At 46.2% G+C, this 24,975-nt stretch overlaps 1 protein-coding gene across 5 annotated transcripts in view; it reads left to right on the top strand.

Moving 5' to 3' along the window:
- Positions 1 to 8,177: 8,177 nt before the first annotated feature.
- BCL2L1 (BCL2 like 1) overlaps positions 8,178 to 24,975 on the top strand; it is a 47,179-nt gene continuing 30,381 nt past the window's right edge. The window contains exons 1-2 of one of the 5 annotated variants that reach the window (XM_070420101.1): positions 8,178 to 8,262; positions 9,734 to 10,429. In XM_070420101.1, coding sequence (XP_070276202.1) covers positions 9,866 to 10,429 — 564 coding nt within the window. In that variant the 5' untranslated portion in view covers positions 8,178 to 8,262; positions 9,734 to 9,865. The other 4 variants (XM_070420100.1, XM_070420103.1, XM_070420102.1 and 1 more) reach the window with 4 other exon arrangements.

Here is a 24,975-nt window from a genome sequence, read left to right as displayed (position 1 = left end):
TCTGGCCCTGGCTGGTGTGGCTCACTTGATTGGGCATCTGTTTCTCTCTCCCTCTCCCTTCCTCTCTCTCTAAAAAATCTATTTAAAGAGAGAACCAAGCGCTGCCAGCGTGTCTCAGTTGTTGAGTGTCCACTTATGAACCAATAGGTCAGGGTTCGATTCCGGTCAGGGCGCCTGCCCGAGTTGCCTGCTCCATCCCCAGTGTGGGGCGCAGGAGGCAGCGGATCAATGATTCTCTCTCTTCATTGATGTCTCTCTCTCTCTCTTCCTCTCCCTTCCTCTCTGGATTTTTGATTTTTTTTTTTTTTAAGTGCAGGTACCTGGGTTGTCCCTTTGAAGCTGGTGCTGGAGGCCACCAATGGATTTGTCTTTCTCACACCAATGTTCTCTCTCCCTTCCTCCCTCCCACCCTTCCACTCTCTAAAAAACCAGTGGAAAAATAACCTCGGGTGCCCTAACCGGTTTGGCTCAGTGGATAGAGCGTCGGCCTTCGGACTCAAGGGTCCCAGGTTCGATTCTGGTCAAGGGCATGTACCTTGGTTGCGGGCACATCCCCAGTGGGGAGTGTGCAGGAGGCAGCTGATCGGTGTTTCTCTCTCATCGATGTTTCTAACTCTCTATCCCTCTCCCTTCCTCTCTGTAAAAAAGTATATTTAAAAAAAAAAAATCCTCGGGTGAGGATAAACAACAACAACAAATCCAGATGAGTACAAAAGATCTAGTTTCTTCAAAAAAATAAATTGCAAGGTTTTTTGTTTGCTTCAATTTTTTGGGGGGGGGGAGGGGTTTAGTACTTCTTATTTATAGAGATACGTATAGAAATGGAAGGGATACAATGACTCCTGAATTTACTTCAAAATAATTGGGAGTGTCCTAGCCGGATTGGCCTAGTGCAGTGGTTCTCAACCTTACTAATGCCTCGACCCTTTAATACTGTTCCTCATGTTGTGGTGACCCCCAATTTCATTGTTACAAATTGAACATAATTAAAGCATAGTGATTAATCACAAAAACAATATGTAATTATATATGTGTTTTCCGATGGTCTTAGGCAACCCTGTGAAAGGGTCGTTCGACCCCAAAAGGGTCTCGACCCACAGGTTGAGAACCGCTGACTTAGTGGCTAGTGTTGGCCTGACAACTGAGGGTCTCAGGTTCAATTCTGGTCAAGGGCACATACCTCGGTGGCAGGCTCAATCCCCAACCCCAGTTGGGGCACATGTGGGAGGCAACCAATGGAAGTATGTGTCTCTCTCAGACTCCTCCTCCCTTTCTCTCTCTCTCTAAAAAATTAATGGAAAAATATCCTCAGGTGAGGATTAATAATAATAGTTGGAAGTATGTAGGGGAGGAAAGTAGGTGGGAGTATAAATGAAACAAGATTAGCCACAAATTGATAATTGTTGAACCTGAGTGACATATATGCATATACATACTCATATACAGATATGTGTTTGAATTTTTCCACAAAAGTCATATATATAAATATATATTATATTTCATTGATTTCAGAGGGGAAGGAAGAGAGAGAAAGATAGAAACATCAATGATGATAAAAAATCATGGATCAGCTGCCTTCTGCATGCCCCCCACTGGGGATGAAGCCCACAACCCGGGCATATGCCCTGACCAGGAATCAAACTGTGACCTCTTGGTTCATAGGTTGACGCTCAACCACTGAGCCACACCGGTCCAGCTTGCAAAAGTTTTTTTGTGTTTTTTTTTATACAAAAGTGTGTTTTTTTTAAGTAGGGAATTGCCATAAATTTGTTAATCAGTAGAAGAGTTTAAGAGTATAGAAAAAGACCCATGCATATCAGAATTTAGTAAGTGCTGCATAGAATTGAAATCAGATAGAGACAAACAAATAATGGAGCTGGGACATTTGCTTTTCATTTGGGGAAAATAGATTTTTATTCTGTACCAGTTACAAAAACAAGTTTCAAATGAATTAAAACCCTAAGGATATTTAAAAATTAAAAATTTTACAGTTTAAAAGAATATGTTGATGACATTGGGGTAGGAAAATCTGAAGTAAGACATAGGAAAAAATTAAGACAAAAGAAAAGACCAACCAAACCAAAATTTTAAAATTCTGTTTGAAAAAAAAAAAACAAGGCTAGGGGAGGAATACTTCCAACACATGTAACAAAGGATTAGAACCCAGAATGCGAACAAACAAAAAGTCTCCTTTGAATCTCCTGAGACAAGAACCAAAACAAAATTTAATTGGAAAAATAGCCAATTCTTAGAAGAAGAAACAAAACTGGCCATTAAAGACAGGAAAAGGAGCTTGGTCTCACTAGTATGGGAAGTTTAAACAAAGAGGTACCATTTTTCACCCATCAGATTGACCAAAATTTAAAGTTGGAACGTATCAAGGATTTGCAGGGTAACTCAGCAGGGTGGGAGAATGGACGGGTTCCCCTGCTCTGGAGGGAAATTTGACAACATCTATTAAAATGACAAAACATGTATACCCTGTGACCTAGGCTTTCTATTTCTTAGGTTTCGTTCCAAGAGACACACACCTCCGCTTTCACACAGAGGCACGGTCACTCCAGCAACTGAGGGCCTACCCCGTGTCAGTCCCTGTGCTAAGTGTGGGGATGCAGCCGTGAAAAGACAGAAAAATCACTGGCCTGAGAGAGCTGGCATTCTAGTAAAGAGGACAGATCCTAAATCAGGTAAATAAATAAATGATGTAGTGTCTTGGGAGGTGATAAATGCAAAGCCATTTGCTCCCAGGCCCTGAAGGGTGGATGACAATAAGAGGAGGAAGGAGGACTGGTCAGACAAAGGGAGGGCAGGGTCTGCTTGGGCGTGATTGCCACTTTCAGCAAATATTCACCGGACCTCTAGAACCACGGAGAAGCCAGGCCTGAGATGAGGGTGGAGGCAGAGATAGCTGGCTTTACATTAGGAGTGAGAGGACATCAGACCTGTGTTATCTCCAGGGCCTACGAGGCGTAAGGTGCTCAGTGACTCATTGAGTGAGTGAATGAGGCAATGCCAGGAGGCCAGGATGGGAGCAGGAACTTCCCAAGTCCTTCCAAATGAACAAGACGTAAGCCTGATCCAAGGGATTCCTCTTTTGTCATTGTTTCTGCATCGATTACATCCTAGGCTGAGTCTCAAGTTCCCATTCTTCATGAATGGGAGACTTCGAGGTCTGAAACCACCAAAGCAGAATTTTAGAGCTGAAGGAAGCATAGACACATCTGGTCCACTCTACCCACAATTTCAGCCATCACTGCGTTGCCATTATCTCTGTAAAAGAGTTTTGTAATTTTCATAGGGCAGGGCAGGGACATTTGGGCAAAGACCTGAAGAAGATGAATGAGTGAGTCAGGCAGATAACTGAAGGAAGAGTGTTCCAGGCACAGGGAACAGCAAGTGCAAAGGCAGGAGCATAGCAGGCATGTTTTAGAAGTAGTTAGGAAGTCAGGGTGGTTGGATCAAATGGACAAGGAGGAGACTATCAGGAGACGCGAACAGAGATATTCTGGAGCAGGATGCAGACCAACTAGGCCATTATAAGGACTTTGATTTTTAATCTGAATGAAGTGGGAGTCCTGGGAGCGTTTCGAGCATTGATTTACTCTCTGCTTTTTTTTTTTTTTTTTTTTAACATATTTTATTGATTTTTTACAGAGAGGAAGGGAGAGGGATAGAGAGTTAGAAACTGGAACACTTGTTCCAGATGGATACGATCAGCTGCCTCCTGCACACCTCCCACTGGGGATGTGCCCACAACCAAGGTACATGCCCTTGACCGGAATCGAACCCGGGGCCCTTCAGTCCGCAGGCCGACACTCTATCCACTGAGCCAAACCGGTTAGGGCTACTCTCTGCTTTTAATGAAATAACTCTGGTTGCTGTACTGGAAACAGAAAGAAGGGGAACAAGATTGGAAATAGGGAAATCAATTAGTAGCCTGTTGCATTGTAGTTGTGAGAAACTGGAAACCACCTAACTGTCCATACATAGAGGGTTATTTCAATAACCTGACTATAGAATGGGATACTAAGCTAAGCATCTGTTCAAAAAGAGTTCCATAGATCTGGACTAACAAGGAGTTTTCTTTGAGATACATTTTTGAGTTAAAAAACAAATTACTGCCTTGGCTGGTTTGGCTCGGAGCGTCAGCTTGCGGACTGAAGGGTCCCAGGTTCGATTCCAGTCAAGGGCACATGCACCCAGGTTGCGGGCTCGATCCTCAGTATGGGATGTGCAGGAGGCAGCCAATCAATGATTCTCTTGCATCATTGATGTTTCTATCTCTCTCCCTCCCCCTTTCTCTCTGAAATCCATAATAAATAAATAAATAAATAAATAAATATTACTGATTGATCTAAATCAGCAGTTTTCTACCTTCTTCATTTCATGGCATTCAGAAACTAATTACTAAAATTCTGTGGCACACCAAGAAATATATTTTTTGCCAAAAAAATAGGTATAATTTTGATTTATTCACACACTGGATGACTATTGTTGTGTTAGCTGTTGTCATTTTCTTATTTGGCAATCTTAGGGAAAAGAGGTCAGTCCCCTGACTAAATAGTTAAGTATTGTCTTAAAAATTCTTGTGACACACCAGTTGAAAATTGCTAATATAAATGCAGTGTGAAACCATTGTTTTTTAAAATATATGCAAAATAATGCTCTACTTTTCCCATGGGTGTGTATAAGTAGTAACAGCTGGCACTTACTATATGCCGGGCACTGTTTGAAGTACTTTACACATATTAATTCATTCCATCTTCACAGTAACCCTGGGGTAGAAAATGTTATCATTCCCATTTTATAGGTGGAGGGAATTGAAGCCCAGAGAGGTTTAGACAACTTCTCCAGAGTCACACACTTTATATGTGACACAGCCAGGATTTGAACCCAAGAAAGCCAGCTGTAGAGACCAATCCCCGGTTTTGCTCAGTGGATAGAGCATCAGCCTGTGTACTGAAGGGTCCTGGGTTCAATTCTGGTCAAGGTCACATGCCTGGGTTGCGGGCTTGATCCCCAGCAGAGGGTGTGCAGGAGGCAGCTGATCAATTATTCTGTCTTCATCATTGATGTTTCTATCTTTCTCTCCTCCCTTCCTCTCTGAAATAAATAAAAATATATATATATATATATATATGTTTTTTAAAAAGCAGAGCTCTGAACAGTGTGGCTAAATGGTTTCTATTTCCAGTCAAGGGCTCATACCTGGATTGCAAGTTTGATCCTCAGCCCTGGTTGGGGCTTGTGCAGGAGACAACCAATCAATGTGTCTCCCTCACATCAATGTTTCTCTCTCTCTCTCTTTCCAATCCCCCCTTCAAAAAAAAGCACTTCATGTCCTACCCCAATTTAAAACCCTCCCATGGAACATAATAGAAAGTTTGGAAATTGATCCAAATAAACTTGGGAATATAGATTATAAGGGAGACATTTCAAATGATTGGGAAAATATGGTAATATTAGTATAACAGGGTAGTTATTTGCAAATAAATTTTGGATGCTGGCCTCACACCATACACCAAAGTGAATTTATGGTGGAACAAGGATTTAAATGTAAAATATAAAAACTAGAAGAAAACAGAATTATTTTTATAATATTGAACTAGAGAAGGTCTTTCTAAGAATGATACAGAGCCTGAAAGCCACAAAGGAAAAGACCAATAAATTAAAATACACATAAAATAAAAAATTTCTCCATGGTAATCTATATATATAAAAGCCTAATATGCAAATAGACTGAACGGTGGAACAACTGAACAACCAAACAACCGATCACTATGATGTGCGCTGACCACCAGGGGGCACACACATAACATGGTGCCCCTCAGGACTTCTCCACCTCCCCCTGCTCCTGAGGGGTGATTGGGCAGCAGCTGCCACTCGCCCCTGCTGATGGCACTGGCCCCACACACATCCGCAGCTGGCACTGGAGCCGCCGCTCACACCCACTGCCGGAGCCCGGTGCTGGTCCCGATTGGTCAGCACTGTCAGTGGGTGAGAGTGGCGGCTGCCAGCCCCGATTGCCCCTGAGGGCTTCTCCATCTCCCCCTGCTCCTGAGGGGTGATTGGGCAGCAGCCGCCACTCGCACCCGCTGCTGGCGCCGGCCCCGCTCGGGTGCAAGCACGGCAGGCACTGTCAGTACATGGGAGTGGCGGTGGTGGGAACAGGGCTGCCAGCAGATAGGGGACCAGGGCCAGGGCCCTGGCAGGAGGGACCAGGCGGGGCATAGAGAATGGGCTGAGACAGGCCTCTGTGCCCATCGCAGCCTCGCAGCCCACAGTTCCTTTCAAGGTGCATGAATTCGTGCACTGGGCCCCTAGTAAATAATAAATCAGAAAAATATTTACAACTTATATGTGGAAAGGATAAATATTTCTATAAATCAATGAGAAAAAAAGTTCAACAGAAAGACCAACTGAAGAAAGGGCAAATGGAATGAACAAAGAATTCACCAGAACAAGACCCCCTAAAAAAGACACATGAATATGAGTCAATTTCACTCTTATTAAAAAGAAATAAAAAAATAAAAGCACATCTTGGTTTTTATCTTTTTTTAAGTATATTTTTATTGATTTTAGAGAGGAAGGAGGAGGGAGAGAGAGATAGAAACATCAATGATGAGAGAGAATCATTGACCGGCTGCCTCCTGCACACCCCCTACTGGGGATCGAGCCTGCAACCTGGGTATGTGCCCTTGACAGGAATCGAACCAGGGGCTTTTCAGTCTGCAAGCCGACGTTCTATCCACTGAACCAAACCAGCTAGGGCGGTTTTTAATTTATCTTATTGGCAAGGATAAAAAGGTTTGCTAACATATTGTGTAGTTCAGGGTGTAAGGAAGTCAGTACATTCATTGCTGGTAGGACAAACTGGTACCACTGCTGTGGAGACTGCCTTGCCAATATCGATTAAAACAAAGCAAAAACAAATCCATATACTCATTTACTGATAATTCCATTTCCAGAAATTTACCTAACAGATAAACTCCCACATATGCAAAATAACAAATGGACAAGTTATAGCATTATTTGGGAAGAAAAAGATTGGAAACTGCCTAAGTGTTCCCAAATAGGGGATCGAGCAAGTAAATTATGACATCTTTATAAAGTTGTTAACTTGAAAAAATTAAGGCAGATCCAAAATGTAGAGCTCAGTGAAAAAAGCAAGATGTGGAAGCATTTGTGTAAAACATTTATACACATAAGTTTGCTTGTGAATACAGTCACCATCTCTGAAAGACTATAGAGATAAGAGTGAACCTCTATGAGGGGAACTGGGTATTGGAAAGTAGGGTGAGAAGAGGACTTACTTTTTAATCTATGCTTTTGGGTATATTTTTAACATCCCTTTTCCTGTATACCTAATTTTTAATCAATTAAATCAACACTAGAGGACATCCCTAGTCACCCTACGTAAACATTGTTGAATAAATGCTTCTCTCCCTCACTGGGCAGGGCTTACATTCTTGACCACTCAGTCTAAAGTAGCAACTCTCCCTTCACCCTCTTTATTACAGTACCCTGATCTACTTTCTTCCTAGCCCTGGTCACTATTTGAAATTACCTTGTTTGTGTATTTTCTTAGTTGTTTACTGTCTCTCTCTATCCAAAGGGCTTAAAAGGTCAGGGACGTGTCTTGTCTTGGTCCCAATTTTGTCTTTAGCAACCCAAACAATAAACATTTGATGAATGAATTTATGCAGCATATACTATGGACCATACACTGTTCTACGGACTTTACAAATAATAACTCTTATTTGTTATTTTTATTTATTAATTAGAGAGGGGGGGAAGGGAGGAGACAGGGCAAATATCAATTATTTTAATCCTCACAGTAACTCAATGATGGAGGTTGATTTTTACCCATTTTACAGTTAAGAAAACTGAGGCACAGGGTTGTTGAGGAACTTGACTAACTGGAGTTGGAATCCTAAACACAATGTTCTTAGCCACAGCGAAATGTTTTTTCGATATATAAGCTGACAGATAGATGAAAATGACAGATTGACTGAATGAACGAATGGAAATATAAATGTAAACTTTTTTTTTCCCCGTCCTTGGTTCCCGAGATCTACGGCAAGGGGGCGCTCTCTCCCAGGTCTCGACGCCAGTCCTCACGGCGTGCACACTCCCTTTGCGTCTCGGGCTCGCGCGCGCTGCCGCGGCACCGGAAGTGACTGAGCTTGCAAGTTCCCCCGGTCTCTTCAGGGGAAACTGAGGCCGGCTCGTTCGGAAGAGACAGAGGGAGCCATCAGCCAGGTAGGCCGGCCCGGGTCAGCGGCGCGGAACTCGGCCGCCAGGAGCCCTCGCATCTGGAAACGACCTGGCCGACGAAGGGGGAATGTGGCCCCCCACGGCTCGCGGGGCTCGCAGGTGAGAGCACCGCCTCCCCTGTGTGTGGCAGGCGCTGCGCCCAATGGGAGCCCTCGCCGCCCCGCTTCCGTGCCGACTGGGCTTTCTGATTGGTTACAGGGGCGGGCCGCCGGGGACGAGACCCCCTTCTCCCAGAAAGGTCTAGGGGGCGCCCCTGAGGGAGAGCGGTTGCCTAGCAACTGGGCGGTGGCCCCGCGGGTACCCGGCCCCGGGCGCGGGAGGAGCCGCCAGGCCGCAGCCCACCCACCCCGGCTTCGGAGAGGTGCAGCCCCCAGCCCCCCGGCCCTCCCGGGGGCGCCAGGAAGCCGCCGGGAGCCTGGCTCCGGGAAAACGTGGTCTCAGCTGTCGGGTCCTCGAGCAGGCCTCGACCCTGCTCCCCGACCGGAGAGGCCCGGCGCCTCGCCCTCACCCTCACCCGGTCTTTGTGCGGGGCGCCGGCGGCCATTGTGTCCGTGCGGGAAATGGAGGAGCCGGCAATCCCCTACCGCCACCGCCGCGTCCAGGGCCTTTGGGGAATTCAGAGAACACCAGCGGCGTCTCTGGGGGGTCCCCGGCCTGCAGCCTCCCGGAAAGGCCCGGGGATGGCATTTCCGAAGTCAGACCTCAGATGCGAGGCAGTTTCCCCTGCCCTCTGTCCCTCATCGAAACCTTGAGCCCCATTGAGAAGTCCTTTCGGGGTTTCGGAAGCCTCACCCGGGGCCGGTCCTTAAATAGAAACGACAACAACAAAAAGCCCTACGGCCTGCCCCGGCCGCCTTCGGGAGAGTTCTCCTGGCTCCCAGTAGGAGGCAGAGAGCGGAGGAGCGTGCTCGAGCGAGGGGGCTGGACTGCCGGTGGCAGGAGGCCGCCCTCATTCTGGGCGATGGAGGAGGAAGCGAGCGAGGCGGCCGGTTCCTGAGCTTCGTAATTGCCGTGTCGCCCTCGGGACACCCAGCCGGCAGGGCCGCATGGTCCCTGCAGCCGCAGCTGGGGTTTTTGCCAGCCGCCCGTGAGGCCGGTTGAGTTACCGGCAGCACCTCCTCTCCGGACCCCATGGTACAAAAGATCGCCCGGGGACTGCACCTGCCTGCCTTGGCCAGAGTCGTGTTTGAATGTAGGTGGAGCGGGGGTGGGGATGGGGGGCCGACAGCTTCGGGGAAAAGGAGGTGGTTGGGATCGGGGGTGGGGGAGAAAAAAAAGGCCGGTGTGATGGTTCAGAGACCATTGGTGCTTTCAATTTGACTTGATGGGAGTCTGAGAGGCTAGTCTCAGGCGTTCATAAGAACCACAAAGAAGCCAGTTCTGGTATCTGGAGGTGGAATGCAATGTTGTAGGTCAAATGGCTTGCAAATTAATTCTTTTTTTTTTTTCCTGAAAGCTCTTTCTCTCCCTTCAGAACCTTATCTTGGCTTTGGATCTCAGAAGGCAACCACTAACTAGAGACCAGACTCCAGTGAGTGAGCAGGTGTTTTGGACAATGGACTGGTCGAGCCCATCCCTATTATAAAAAATGTCTCAGAGCAACCGGGAACTGGTGGTTGACTTTCTCTCCTACAAGCTTTCCCAGAAAGGATACAGCTGGAGTCAGTTTAGTGATGTGGAAGAGAATAGAACTGAGGCCCCAGAAGGGACTGAATCAGAGGTGGAGACCCCCAGTGCCATCAATGGCAACCCATCCTGGCACCTGGTGGACAGCCCTGCGGTGAATGGAGCCACTGGCCACAGCAGTAGCTTGGATGCCCGGGAGGTGATTCCCATGGCAGCGGTGAAGCAAGCGCTGAGGGAGGCAGGCGACGAGTTTGAACTGAGGTACCGGCGGGCGTTCAGCGACCTGACATCCCAGCTCCACATCACCCCAGGGACAGCATATCAGAGCTTTGAGCAAGTAGTGAATGAACTCTTCCGGGATGGGGTGAACTGGGGTCGCATTGTGGCCTTTTTCTCGTTCGGTGGGGCATTGTGCGTGGAAAGTGTGGACAAGGAGATGCAGGTATTGGTGAGTCGGATTGCAACGTGGATGGCCACTTACCTGAATGACCACCTAGAGCCTTGGATCCAGGAGAACGGAGGCTGGGTAAGGACCACACCCCTTGTGTGTCCCTTTTCCTTGGCCTCTGCTCAGAGAGATCTCATCAGCCTTTCCCCATGTCTCTTTCTGTTGTGCCGGATGGTTACTTGGACATGTTGTTAAGGAGACATGAACTGGCCTCTGCACTGCAAAAGGTTATCGGTTCTAAAAAACGGATGACCGAGTGCTTGACGGACCAGGCATTTTTTCATTCTGGTCACCCTCGTGACCCCACTCTTTCCTACCTGTGTTCCAGTTTCTCGGTGGAGGAAATCATAGCCTGTTCATTTGAGAGCGGGAAGTTAGTCCAGGGTTCCCCTCACCCTGACATAATGGCTCACCGCCCAAAGGGATGATGAGTATAAGGCCTAGAGAAGATAGCGAGTATCAGTGACCCATAAGCCCCTCCATTCTTACTCCCTCAGGGATGTCAGTCTATTCTGGGCTTCCCTCCCCCACATCAAATTCTTTTTTATTTTGAAGTTTGCATACCTGATATTCTCTCAGAAAAAGGCAAGGCCAGGCAGGAGTTTCCACTGGCTTGGATGGCTGAGGATTGCCTGATTTTAGGACAGTGGCCAGTTGTGTTTGTGCTGCACCCCTGTGTTCATTTGCTCTAAAGTGTGCAACTTTCTATATGGTTGGCCTGTTTCCTGAGCTCTTGCTGTGTCACACATTAAGCCTGAACTTTGTACTTCACTACCTAGAGTCGGTTGGGGAGCTCCAGCTGTTCTGCCTATTGCTTTCCGGCCAGGGCCCTGGGGCCTCTTCACTGAGCACTGTTTGCTGGCAAAGCAAGAACTGAGTCTGTGGGGGCTCTATGGGACATCAAGATTCAGTGACTGACTTCAGAGTCAAACTGACATGGGTGTGAGTCCCAGCACTGTCACTTAACTAGCTACGTGACCTTGGACAGACCAGTTTACCTTGAGCCTCAGTTTCTTCCACTAAAAAAATGTGGCAAGCCCTCCTTGCCTTGCAGGGTATTGTAATCTTGGAGCTAATATGAGCACGGTGACTGACACCAACATGTTTGCTGTAGTGGTTGGGACCAGGAGTCATGCCTCATTGCTTTCCCAGGAGAGAGAATTCTTTTGCTTGTCACCAAGTTAGGATGTGACAGTGGTGAGAGATTCTGTATCAGTGGTCATTGTAGGTACTTTTTGCTATTCTACAGTTACCTCAGTCATATTTTCTTGCTATCTCCCTGCCTAGGGGAGGTGAGGGCTTATGAGAGGTATTCTGTCCCTTTAGAATACCCCTAAAATTGAGCAGGCTGTGCAAAATAAGTAATCTATTGAAGAAACTAAGATGGAAGGGGCCATGCACCGTGGACTCAGGAATGTCAAGAATGCAATTATCTATAGGCTGGGCCTAGGGCGTGGCAGGCACTTCAGTTTACGAATGAGCAGAGACCTCTGAGTTTGCCCTGGAACCCCACCCCCTGTCTTATTTCCCATTTCTTTGCAACTTCATCAACTCTTTCCGTTGCCAATACTTGTACAAGGCAAAGAGATAAGTCAATAGAGGTCAGATGATTGGGGCGGGGTTGGGGGAGGTAAAGGAGAGGGCACTCTTGAGCTAAGGCTGACCAGACTTGAAAGCCATTCTGTAAATGAACTCCCTGGGGGGATAAATGATTAAATAGTTCCTGTTGGTTTGTTCAATGACCTCTCATTCTCTCCTGCTTTGATTCTCTTTGGGGGCAAATATTTGTTCAGCTGATTACAGGAGGGACAGGATTCCAGTGCTTCATTCAGACACACCCTCTGAGGCATCTCTAGGTAGACTTGGGTCATTTGCCTACTTTGCATGACTGTTGTCTTTGGCCAGTGGTCCTAATAACAGGTGGGTTGTTGCCAGCTATTAACAAAAGGCAATCTGGGAGAGTTGCCTGGTCTACCAGCCAGCCTCTGCAGAGGGCTACCTGGGCCAGAGAATTGCCAGTCATCAGTGTTGCATGTGAAAAGAGGTTTTAGACACAGCAGCACTGGGCAAGTTCAGTAGACAGCCACTATATTGAAATTCCATTTTCACTCATTGCTCAAGAATTATCAGAGCCCGTTGGACAACATACCATATACTTCTTCCTCTTGGTGAACAGAGGGGATGTGTGCAGATGAGCCAGTTATGTCAGAACTATTTCTGGGCATGCATTTTCCCTGAGGCCAGAAGGTATTGACTCAGGATCTTTTTTTTTTTAATTCTTTTTTTAAAATATATTTTTATTGATTTCAGAGAGGAAAGGAAAGGGAAAGAGAGATAGAAACATCGATGATGAGAAAGAATCATTGATCGGCTGCCTCCTGCATGCCCCTACTGGGGATCAAGCCCACAACTCAGGCATGTGCCCTTGACTGGAATCGAACCCAGGACCCTTCAGTTCGCAGGTTGATGCTCTATCCACTGAGCCAAACTGGCTAGGGTGACTCAGGATCTTTTGGGTAGAAGGCACCTGCCCACTTTCAGGTACCATTTGGTTTGAGCTGCACAGATTGGCTACTATAGTGGCATCTCATAACCCTCCTGGAGGATAGGCTGGGGGGAATCCAGGAGTGTAGGAATTATGGGTTGTTTTATCCTTGGGCATTCTCTAAATTTAACATCCCTACAGGAAAAGGAAAGGAAATGAGCCTTTATGGAGTATATCTTATATTCAAGGCATTGTCTTAGGTCTTTTACTTATGCAGCTATAATTTATTGAGCATCTACTGTGAAACATACAATGTTTTAGATGCTGGCCATAAGCCAGACATGGTACCTTTCCTCGTGGAAATGACATGCTATTTTATATATTCCACACAATAACCTTTAAGGTAGGTAGGTTTATTCCCAGTTTACCTGTGAAGCTAAGTGACTGGCCCCAGGTGTCCCACAGCCAGTTAAGTGACTGAATGAGAAGTTACACATAGGTTGGCCTGACTCCAAAGTCTAAAACTCTTTCCATCCATATCAAGTTCTCCAAGGAATAATAAAGTGACTAGCACAGAAAGCCAGAGATGCTGTTGGGCTGAGTAAAACATGCCTGTGGAGGTGCTCACTCTGGTCTGTGATCTTGGCATTGTTTAGGTCGCTGCAGGAAGAACAGTGCCTTTATTGGCAGTAGCAGGTTCCCAAAGGCAAGTATGTAGACTCAGATTCTTGCACTGGTAAACTCAAGCGGGTATCAGGAGTTTGCCCAGTCAGAGCGGGCTTCTTGTTAAGTTTTTCACTGTTAAGACCCTCTCAGGCCCTACCAATAGATAAGAAATGTACATGTGGGGAGAAGGTGGCCTGCTCCGGATATGTATACTTAATTGCGGGGGATGCTCCAAGGACTGGAATTCCAGACTCATAGCTACATCACCACTTGCTTGCTTGGGGTCACCTGGCAAGATGCTAAACCTGTTTGTCTCTTGTTCATCCATCTCTCCCTGTAAAATGAAATAATGATAGCCACCTACCATAGCTTGACTCTAGTAAAGGATCTAGAACAAAGGCCCTTCCTGGGCCTTAATTGTAGGGTGGGAGCACCCCCTGAATAGACTACCTGTCTCAGAAGACTGAACTTTGCCCCCAGAGTTTCGGAGGAAACAAAGTCAGCCCCTGAGATGTTCACCCAAAATGGTATATGTAATGTGACCTTCCCTGAAGGGACAGAGTGTTTCTGGGGCTTTCCAGTGGGAATGTGGACAGTTATGGGGTGAGGACCCTGGTGGGCTAAGACATTTTGGGATTGCTGTCCCTGGGAAACCCCATAGCTAGATGGAAATGCCATTGTTGAGAGCAGTGAAGTGTGTGTGGGAGAATACATAATTTGGCCTTTTCCAGTCTGCATGGCTCTGTGGTCTTACATCTCTTCTTGCCTGGTCTGGCGGCTTCTGTATAGACGTCTGCTCAGATACCTCAGCGACCTTTGCAGATCTCACCAGCTGTTGCAGCTCTGTGGTTTTCTTGGGGAAACCCCATTAGAAACCCCAAACGTGGAAATTTTTAGTAATCTCATTCAGGTCCCAAATTGAGATAGAAGTGTTTCAAGGGCTCCCCCTCAAAGCACCCAGTTCTTCTGGATGTACATTTGAGGTTGCTGTTAAAACTCTATCACCATCATGGGGTTTTCTAGACTTCCTAGGACAAATTTCCCCAGTATCCCTATGGAGCCTTTCAACTTCTGGTATAAAAATACCCAGGTATTTTGTCAGGGAGCCCCAACAGAACCCAGAGGGTTTTCTTGACTTTTGTGTGGGCAGTCACCTGATTTGTTTGGGCTACAGGAAGCAACAGTTGTTAGCTGTCTCTTCTCAAACAGGTATCTGTCCTGAGGCCAGTGGGCTTGAGTGTCCTCTTCTATGCGCAGCTGCCTTGGTTTTCAGCACCCTCAGCCTTTCTTTATGGGCTTTCTTTCAGTAACTGAGTTTTTTTCTGCGTTTAGCATGTTTAGTTTAGGAGTAATTCCTGATGAGCTGCTCTTCTACGGAAACATAATCTCCTACTACTTTAATTAGCAGGGTCTTGTCCCTAGCCCCAACCTCCAACCTAATTCCATGAAGTCTTCCCTAAGGACTCCATCTCTTTTCTTTGAAGAAGTCACTCTGCTCCTGGATCTGCTGCTTTTCTGTTCCTCCAGCAGCAGTCTGTCTTCCCCATTCTCAGTTGGCAGACTCGAGTCACACAATCCCACTGGGCCTTTTTGTTTAGCCTGGGGAAGAGAAGACCCAGGAGAATATGATCACCAGTTTCAAATATCTGAAGGAAGAGGGGCTAAGCCTTTTTTTTTTTTTTTTATCAGTATAGTACCCAGCAGAACTTGCATTAATGAGGGGAAAATAACAGTGGTAGAGTTTAAATTAGTGTAAAGAAGACATTTCTAAAACTACCATATCTCTGTTAGGTTTAGAAGCTTCTTGAGTGTCCCAGTCAATACTTGTTTGTCCATACTTATTTCCTCAGCACTGAGCAGAGGTCTTAGGCATAGCAGGTACCTAGTGAAAGAGATGCCCACTAAATTTCTGAAGAAACAGACATGTATTAAACCAGAATAATAGTAATGGAAACTGCCCTTTACCTGATCATTTATTCATTGATTCAAACAGTATTTATCAAACTCCTACTGTATGTTAGGCTGTCCTAGGTACCAGAGGTACAGCATTAAATAAAACAAATCTTCTGTCCTTGTGGAGCTCACATTCAAGTGGGGAGAGACAGACAATAAACATGTAAGTGTGTGTGTGTATATATATATATATATATATGTGTGGTATATTAGGTGTTAGTAAGTGTTAGGAAGAAAATAAAACAGGTTGAGGCATAGGGCATACCTAGCAAGGGAGATGGGGCTGCAATTTTAAGAGCGGTCAGGGAAGGCATCACCAAAAGTTAGTATTTGAGCCAAGACCTGAAGAAGATAAAGGAAGTAGTGGACGATGTGGGTACCTGCATAAAGAGTGTTCTAAGGAGAGAAAATGAGCTCAGGAGTGTGTATGCTTGGCATGTTCAAGGATAAGCAAGGTCAATGCAGCTGGAGAAGAAACAGTAAGAGGGATGGGCGGTAAGAGGTGACAGTGGAGAGTGGTTGAGATTGAGGGGGGGAGAGGTAGTCAGAGGTCAGATCACATGGGACATCACAGGCTTTGATGAGGACTTAGCTTTGGTTAAATGAGAGAGGCCAGGAGGTTTGGAGCAGCGGTGAAATGATCTGAATTCTTCTAGGGTGGCTGCTGGGAGCCCAGTGAAGAGGCTGGTGCAACTGTCAGGTGAGAAAAATAGTGGCTTGGATCAGGAGGTAGAGGTGGAAGTGGTGAAAAGGGACTGAAAAATAAGACCAGGCTTACACAGCATATTGATGGGTCCACATTTTTCAACCACTTAGAAATCACAGAATGAGCACTAAATGAGATACATGTTCTTCAGGGATCATTCTCTCCAAATATGGTATCCTGAATAGTCCTCCTCCATTGCTACAATATTTCTGTCTGAATAACTATCACATGCCTGGATGCAGGTCCTGGCTCACCCACATCTAGCTGTGTGACCTTGGGCTAACTCCTTGAATTTCCTGAGCCTTGGGACACATAATACCTGCCTCAAAAGGTCATGGCAAAGACCTAATGAGGTGTGCCTAAGATGCACAGATCCTGGCACATGTTGGTGTTGTAGTTATTCTTTGCCACAGAACTCATGTCAGAGACCTACTCACGGAATCTTCAGTATCCAGCCTCCTTTTTTTTGGATGTAATAGTGACCCTCAGGGCAGACATGCCTTACCAGTGTTCCTGTCAGAGCAGGAGCACCACAGGGTTCCTGTGCCATGTAGTACAAGCCCTGGTCTAGAGTCAGGACCCCAATTGTACTCTCAATCTGCTCCAATTCACTATCTCACCTTGGCCAAGTCACTTCAACCCCAAGCCTGTTTCCCCATCTGTAAGATGGAGGGTTGAAGTAGATAGTCTAGGGATCCTGGTTCTCACTGGCCTTAGGCCTTGTGGCAGATTCCTCCGGTATTATATTTCACTTTAGTTATGTTTTAGGATGGCTCTTTTCTGTTAGAAGCTGCAATGCTTTAACTGCAAAATTTAACTTATCTCAGTATCAATATAGGGCAATTTATCACCGACCCCACACTAACAATACTCCAGATTTATGTAGCACTTTACCGCTTAGCACTTTCATATCCACCTTGTCTTTTTGATGCTCATGGCCACCCAGGGTGGTGAGCCAGAGGGAAATCTGGTTGAGAAAGATGAAGCAGCTTGCCGGAAGTTACATCAGAAGGAAGATGCAGGGTTGGGCCTTTCAAATCAGGGCTTGACCACTCACTTGCTACGTGACCTTGAGCAAGTCTTTTAACTTGTAAATGGCTATAATAATAGTGCCTCTTTCTGAAGATTCAGTGATTTAGTTCAAGTCTTAAGGCTCTCAGAGTAGTGACTATTAGGATCAGTGGCAAACAGCAGCTGCATCCTAGGGCTTCCTCAATCATATCATCTGGTTTCCCGTTTACTACATATTGATTTTTGCAAATAATTGTTTGTGTGGAAAGAAACTACCTTTGGAACCTTTGCTACTTGGTTTTATCCCTGATGACACTCTCAGGGCAAGCTGGAGCCTTACAGCTAGCCTTACAGCTAGCTCTAAGCTACACGGCTTTTTGGGCAGACTCCAGAGCTCCCCTCGGAACTAGAGGTTTTTTTCTTGCTCTTCAGGAAATGCCATTGCCATGACTTCCATGGACTGCTTCCTGTCCCAACCCAGCAGCCAGATTCCTGCTGGCGAGAGTATGGAAACTGGAAAGTAATGTCCCTAAAGGCTCCCCCCTCCACAAACTACTTTTTTTGGATGTGTCCCTCCCTTTCCTCTTGTCAGTTACTTTCTTTGCTTCCTCCCCTTCACCCTTCACCCAGCTTCTCTCTCCAGCCTCTGATCATTCTTTTAAGATTTAGAAAATGATTTCTACTTAGTACTATCAGACCTTTCTCTCAACCCCACACTGGGGGATTGGTCAGAATTCCTGGGTTCTCTCCATGGCTCCTTCACTCAGTAGCAGTTCCAATCTTGGACTTCCCCTAGAGCAGTGGTTCTCAACCTTCCTAATGCCGCGACCCTTTAATACAGTTCCTCATGTTGTGGTGACCCCCAACCATAAAATTACTTTCGTTGCTACTTCATAACTGTAATTTTGCTACTGTTATGAATCGTAATGTAAATATCTGATATGCAGGATGTATTTTCATTGTTACAAATTGAACATAATTAAAGCATAGTGATTAATCACAAAAACAATATGTAATTATATATGTGTTTTCCGATGGTCTTAGGCGACCCCTGTGAAAGGGTCGTTCGACCCCCCAAAGGGGTGCGACCCACAGGTTGAGAACCGCTGCCCTAGAGGGACATTTAGCCTGTCACTTGCAATGGCTTATGTCGTCCATTAACCCTGAGTTCCCCCAGGGGTCCCCACCCCACCCCTGCACAGGATGGAGACTCCTAAGAGAGATCTTAGAGGTTTGTCACATATAAATCTTGCCTCTTGGAGATTGATGACAGAGGATAGAGTGAAGTGGAGCCTGCCCCCCTACCCTGACCCATCCACCCCCGTCCCCAGCACCTTTCAGGAAGCTAGGTTGAAAACCTTGTTGGACAATCATCTGAGGCGGGGGATATAGCTTGGGAGGGGATTGGAACACACTCAACTATGCCTCAGATCCTTTGTTCTGCTCTTGAAAGGGAAACATTGCCCTCCCTCCTCCCTGGCCACACACACGTGCCTTTGTTCCCCTGAGTCAGGCGGCTGGGAACACAGTGTCCCTTCCAAGGAGCCTGACTTGCCTCCCCAGAGGCTGACCTCCTGGTCAGTGGGACAGGGATTTTTTGCTCAGGAGCCTCCAGCCTCAGGTCCTTTCCATAGAAGTTTTTCTCTCAGAGGTTCAGAACTTGCCCAGAAACAGCTGCCTAGGAACTTACCTCAAATTATTCCATGGGATGCCTGTGTCCCAGTCTCTCCCTCTTATTCTAGTTGGTGATTAATATTATTGTTAACATCACTATTAATAGCACCTAACATTTATCAAGTGCTTACTCTATGCCAAGCATTGTTCAAGTGCTTTACATGTATTAATTTATTCCATTCTCACGACAACACCCTGAAGTTGGTACTATTATTATCCCCATTTACAAATGAGGAAACTGAGGTACAGAGAGGTTAAGCAGCTTATGCAAGGTAGCACAGTTAGTAAGTGGCAAAGCCTGGGAGGATAGCCTCCAAGATCCCACTTTTAAACACTGTACTGTGCCCCCTACCCACACTGTACCAGTGTCAAGATGATCATTGACATTTATCCGGTGCTCACTGTGTGGCAGGCCTTTACCAACATCATTTCTGTGTTATTATCTCAAAATCTTATCATTATAGGACACAGATTTGGAAGGACTCAGTTAGCAGGAGGCAGAGTCTGTGAAACCAATTCTGTCTCACTCCAAAGCCTATGTTATCTCTAATTCTTCTTAAAAAACCGACAAGGTAGGTGGTGTTATCTTCATTTTATGGTTGTGAGAACTGAGGCTTAGTGAACAGTGACATGCTCAGGGCCTCATAGGCTAGTACCAGGAGGACCTGGGATTCAAACTCCAGGTGTTTGACTTCATACTTTACCACCTTATTGTCTGATGATAATTGCTTTTATGTGCATGATAATACTTTTTAATTTACCAGACTTCTTTGTATCCATCATTTTACAGTGAGGTAGGTTAGGTGGTCAGTCCCAGTTCAGGGCGGAAACTAAGGCATGGGTTTGTCCCACAGTGAATGGCAGAGCCAGATTTAGAATCCGAGTTCTGGCTTGTAAGGCAGGTGTATCGATGTTGCCTAATTGCTCAGAAATGTCTTCGGAGTTTTTCATTTGTTAAATCAGCCAATACTGGTGAATGCTTTATATGTGCTGAATGCTAGGGACACTGGATACTGCAGTGAGTGGCATGCCTCAATGGTATGTTTTCGTGCCCCACACCTTGGGCCTGGCTGGTGTCCTTCTGCCATTGGGCTGTATACATTACCGATTTGACCTTTTAGTCCCCGGACATGCCAGGCAAGGTTTATTCTAGTTAGTATGTATTGATCACCTTCAAACACCCATAGATAACACTCAACTCCGATTTGAAACTTAGCTTGATATCTTGCTGGTGGCGTCACACCAGGCAAATCAGCTTCAAATTTTCATTCATAAATCTTAGAGAGTAATATCAACCTACCAGAGTAAGCGAGGCTTAAACCAGAAAGTGAAACACAAAAGTGTTTTTTAGTAATAATAACAGTCTATGTTGACTGCTGGCTCTGTGCCAGGTGCTGTGTTTATGCCCTTGACATAATCGTCTTCTTTGGTCCTCACAACTGTTCTAATGTGAAGATGGAGAATCCAGAGCTTCAAGAGGCTCTATAATGTGTCCACAGTAACACATCTTGTACATCTTGTACTCAGATATATCTGGTGCCAAAGCCTACCCTAAAGCCACTGCGTCATAGCTTTTTTGCAGGCCCAGACTGGTTTATTTCATTTTGAGTATTTGGCAGAGGGCCTGGGGTTGGGCAAGGACTCAGCAAGGGTTTGCTCAATGAACATGAGGGTTGTTATTATTAGATGCAGGTTAGGCTACAAAAAATGTCTCTGTCTCTAAGGAAGCAAACTCATTTGAAGCAGTAGGAGTAGACCCAAAACCCTTGATGAATGGTTCCAGGCAAACTGTGCCAAATCTGTGGTGTAGACTCCAAAGCAGAAGAGGACAGACCCACTGGCTGTGTCCTACAGGTGCCCTGGACCCCTGCCAAACCAACCCGTTTCCACCATCAGCTACTCAGCTGATGACTCGGCTCAGAGGCCTCTACCCTCAGCCTGCATCATCAGTGTGTACCCTCTCCCTCACCAACTGCATCACCAACCCAGACCCTCTTCTGTGCCAGTTGTGGAATGTCAGAAAGGGGAAAGGTTGCTAGGGACTTGAATAATAGTTTTCTCAGCAGTGTGGCTTTGTGTAATTCACACTGAGTCCTCAGTGTCCTCATCTATAAAATGAAGATAATAGCAATAATCTCTTTCTCATAGGCTGCTGTGTTCCTTCTGCCTACAGTACTCTTCCCCTAGCTCTAATTAAGGCTGTGTTCTTATCATTTAGGTCTCAACTCAAATATCACCTCTTCAGAGGCTGCCCATGTTTACATGTTTACTGTCTATCTCCTCCAGTAAAACCTAAACTCCCAGAGTGTAGGGGCTTTGTCTCATTTTTACCCTCATCCCCAGCATCTAGCAGAGTGCTTGACATAGGAGACACTCAACAAATATTTGTTGAATGAGTGAGTGACTCTGTAGCCCACCCAGCACAGTGCCTGACCTGTAGTATAGTAAGCTCAGTCAATGTAAGGCATCATTATTATCTGTTAAGAATATGTGGGCTATGAAGACTTCCAGTAGGTGAAAAGAATGTGGCAAGGGTGGGCTCAGTAGGTAAGAACCACCCAGACAGATCTGGAAGGTGGATTGTGTATGAAGCATTTGGGAGACAGTGAGGAGACAGACTGGCTGAAAAGGGTGTGGATTGTCAGTACACCTGGTCATGAAAAAGGGAGCGGTGACTGATGGAGGCCTCTGGGAAGAGGGATGGGGATGGTTGATGGTAGAGGGGGATCCAGTGGGGAGAGGCCCATCACCAGAGGGATGCAACTAGGTCTCCAGTAACCCCTGGGAAAGAGAATCCCTTGCCAGCCGGGGCTCAGCAGACAGAGGCACCTGCGACCTGCAGATCAGGTAGGCTGCCCTGGTTGTTATTTTGGGGCTCTGGGCCAGGTGCAGATTCAAAAGCTTGATTGAAGCCTTTTGGCAATTCTGGTCTCAGCCGGGTAAACATCACCTGTCTCTTGCCACCTGTGGCAACAATGCCAGGAAGGTACCCCGGGCGGCCCAAAGGGGGGCAGCTTTCTTGTTGTCCTAATAGAGCAAGAAATAGCCCCCAAGAGAGGCCACTCCTTCCCTGCCCCATGGCTTCCTTCTGAAGAGTTCAGGTGGCAATAAGATGCCTTCTGCCCAACAGTAACCTGCCCCCTTCTGGGGTTTTGGCCTGTGGAAGTCTGGGGCGGGGCATTGGAGGGCGGGGCATTGGGAGCCGTTGACAGCTGGGCCCAGCTGGGGGGAGGGGTCCACTTGGGAGCAGGTGCAGATTTCGGGGAGGGTGGGGCCTGAAGGGAAGTAGGGATCTTGGTAGGCTGAAAAATTTCCCTCCCCAACCCCCAGCCACAGCTGGCTTCTCCAGGAACCTGATGACCTAGTTACAATGCTTAGAAGTTGTTAGCTTAGCTTGCAGTTCAGAGTTGTGCCAGTCTCTTCTTTCTGAGGCTACTTGGGTCCAAAAGGTGCCCTGGCATTCCCCCAAAGGAGTTCCATGTGAAGGACATGCACCACATCACATGTATAGGCTTCTTGCCCAAGAGAGTAAAGAACCAATCAGGCTTCTTCCCTAGTATGCTCCCCCACCCCATCCCAGGGAGGAAAGACTATTCTGCAATAGCTCCCCTTCTATCTCTCCCTCAGAGCTTGGTAGATGGCAACTAGAGGTCACAAACTTCTTCCCTGGAGGTTCAGCAGAATGGGAGACACTCCTATTGCCCTAGTGATAGCTTGAGCATCCTAACAATTTCCACCTTACCTTCTCATCTCAGTGGAGTGAGGAAGAATCTTTTGGGGGCTCTGGAGGCACCAGCCCTCCAAGCAGCAGCTGCTCCTGGTATTCCTAATGCCTACCTCTCCTTTGTCTCCCTGGGAGAAATCCATCACTGTTAAGAGTCAGGTACAAAATTTGACAACCAATGCTGAATCCTGCTTTCTCTAGGGTTATTCTTGGGCAAATTACTTAATCTCCCCCAGCCTTAGTTTCCTCATCTATCAAAAGGGGGATAATAATACATAATGCTTTTTTTGAAAGATTTTTATAAGCATGAGAATAACTTGTAAGATACATGGAGCATTTAACATGTAGGCTGGCATATAATAATTACTACTCAGTATGGTCCTACTATTGTTTTTTTATCATATTGCCTTCACAGGTGATCAAGTTGCTGTCATTGCTATTAGAGCTACTCTTTAAGAGCAAACTGGCTGGGTAGCTCAGCTGATTAGAGCATCAACCAGATGCCATAAGGTTGTGTGTTAAATCCCAGTCAGGGCACATGCAAAAAATCAACCAATGAGTGCATAAATATGTGGAACAATAAACCAATTTCTCTCCCTCTCTCTCTGTCTCTCTCTCTTGTTCTCTCAAATAAGTAAATAAATTTTTTTTTTAAAGCAAACTTTTAGGCTGATAAAGTATGTGAATTATCTTTTGAACTAAGAGCTTGGAGATCTGAAGATTCCTGAAGCTCAGGTCGGACTCAACCTTGTCCCCCCAACCTCCTCCACAAGGTCCCCAAGTCATGTTTTGTACACTGTAGGGTTTGGCCAGTGTTGCAGAATAGGCATTTGGCAATGAGGCAGCATATTTCCTTTTATCTTTGCCAAATACCTTCAATAAACAGGGAACTCTTCCTCTGCTTTATCCACTGCTATATCTCTAGATCCTGCCACAGAACCTGGAATATAGAAGGTGCTCAATCATATTTGTTGACTGAGTGGATTGAGTATTTAAAGTGTTAGGAGCATGCTTAGCACATAGTAGGTGCTTGGCATGTGTTTGATTAAACAAGGTGTTTTGGGGATTCTGGAGTTTTTCCAGGATGGCCCCAGTCCTTGTTTACTGTGCAGCCCTAAGTCTTTTGCCCAAACTCTGCCTGTTGCCTCATCTGTTGAAGAAAGATAACACCCAACTTGCCTCCCTCATGGGCGAGCTGTGAAGCCCAAGGAGATGATAGATGAAAAAGCACTTTGAGAACTATAAATGTTTGGTCTTATTGCTGCTCCTTGACTGAGATCATAGCCACAGCTCTGTCATTCATTCAACCAAAAAGCTTCTTCTTTTTTTTTTTAATCCTCACCCAAGGATATTTTTCCATTGATTTTTTTTGAGAGAGTGGAAGAGAGAGGGAAAGACAGAGAGAAATATTGATATGGGAGAAGCAATCGATTGGTTGCTTCCTGTACGCACCCTGACCAGGGCCCGGGCTGGAGAGGAACCTGCAACTGAGGTACCTGCCCTTGACCAGAATCAAACCCAGGACCCTTTGGTCTGCAGGCCAATGCCCTATCCACTGAGCCAAACTGGCTAGGGCCAACAAGCATTTTTTTGAGTGGAAGTAATATCCTAGCTTTCTCACTTATCTGGCTTCATGAGTTTGGACAAGTAACTTCTCTAAGCCTGGACATCTATAAATGGGAAATAATATTTATTTCACAGGATTGTTGGAAGAAAGACTAAGCAAGGTGCTCTGAGCTTATTGAGGATGGAAACTGTCACTTACTGTTATCAGCTACTATTAAGCCTAGCATTTGGTGGCTAAGTGTTTAGTGACTGAGTTAACTAACATTCATAACGATGAATGGTGTGTGCACAGTGCCTGACGTAGAGTAAAAGCTTACCAAATGCTGGGTCTTTCCTTTTCCTCTCATGATGAAGTTCGGTCATTCATTGATTGAGCCATCAGTTGCCTTCTGTGGGCAGATTACCAGGCAAGGCCAGGCTTCTGAGCGTGACTCAAATGGGAAGTAGAGATGAGCATTAATTTCTAACCCCCGGATGTTCTTGTCCATCTAGGGTATATTGCTGAGTGAGAGACCTAACCTGGCCAGGATCAGTGCTGCTTAAACATAAAATGCAGGCACACCAGGCCTCACCCTGCGCTTACCTCTGATTCAGAACAAGAACACCCACCCCTTGTCCTACCTGCTCTCAATTTGCTACTCGGGGAGAAGATTTTCCCTTTGCTCAAAGTACTCACATTCATATGGAACCCTAGGGGTTACTATATCAAGGAAGTCCCCAGGGAATCACTCAGAATGGCCCCTTGGGGCAGGGTCCAGGGAGGGGGCCCAAGTCTAAGACTTGGGGTCTCCTGGGACTAGGTCAAGCAGCAGGTGCAGGTATGAGGCTGGTGGCTAAGT

Source organism: Myotis yumanensis, unplaced genomic scaffold (genome assembly GCF_028538775.1).
Source record: "Myotis yumanensis isolate MYYU_CA2020_CCGP unplaced genomic scaffold, mMyoYum1.0.hap1 SCAF_7, whole genome shotgun sequence".
Classification (NCBI taxonomy): Eukaryota; Metazoa; Chordata; class Mammalia; order Chiroptera; family Vespertilionidae; genus Myotis; species Myotis yumanensis.
The sequence above is the reverse complement of the archived record's forward strand: the minus strand, read 5'-3'. Positions and strand labels throughout refer to the sequence as shown.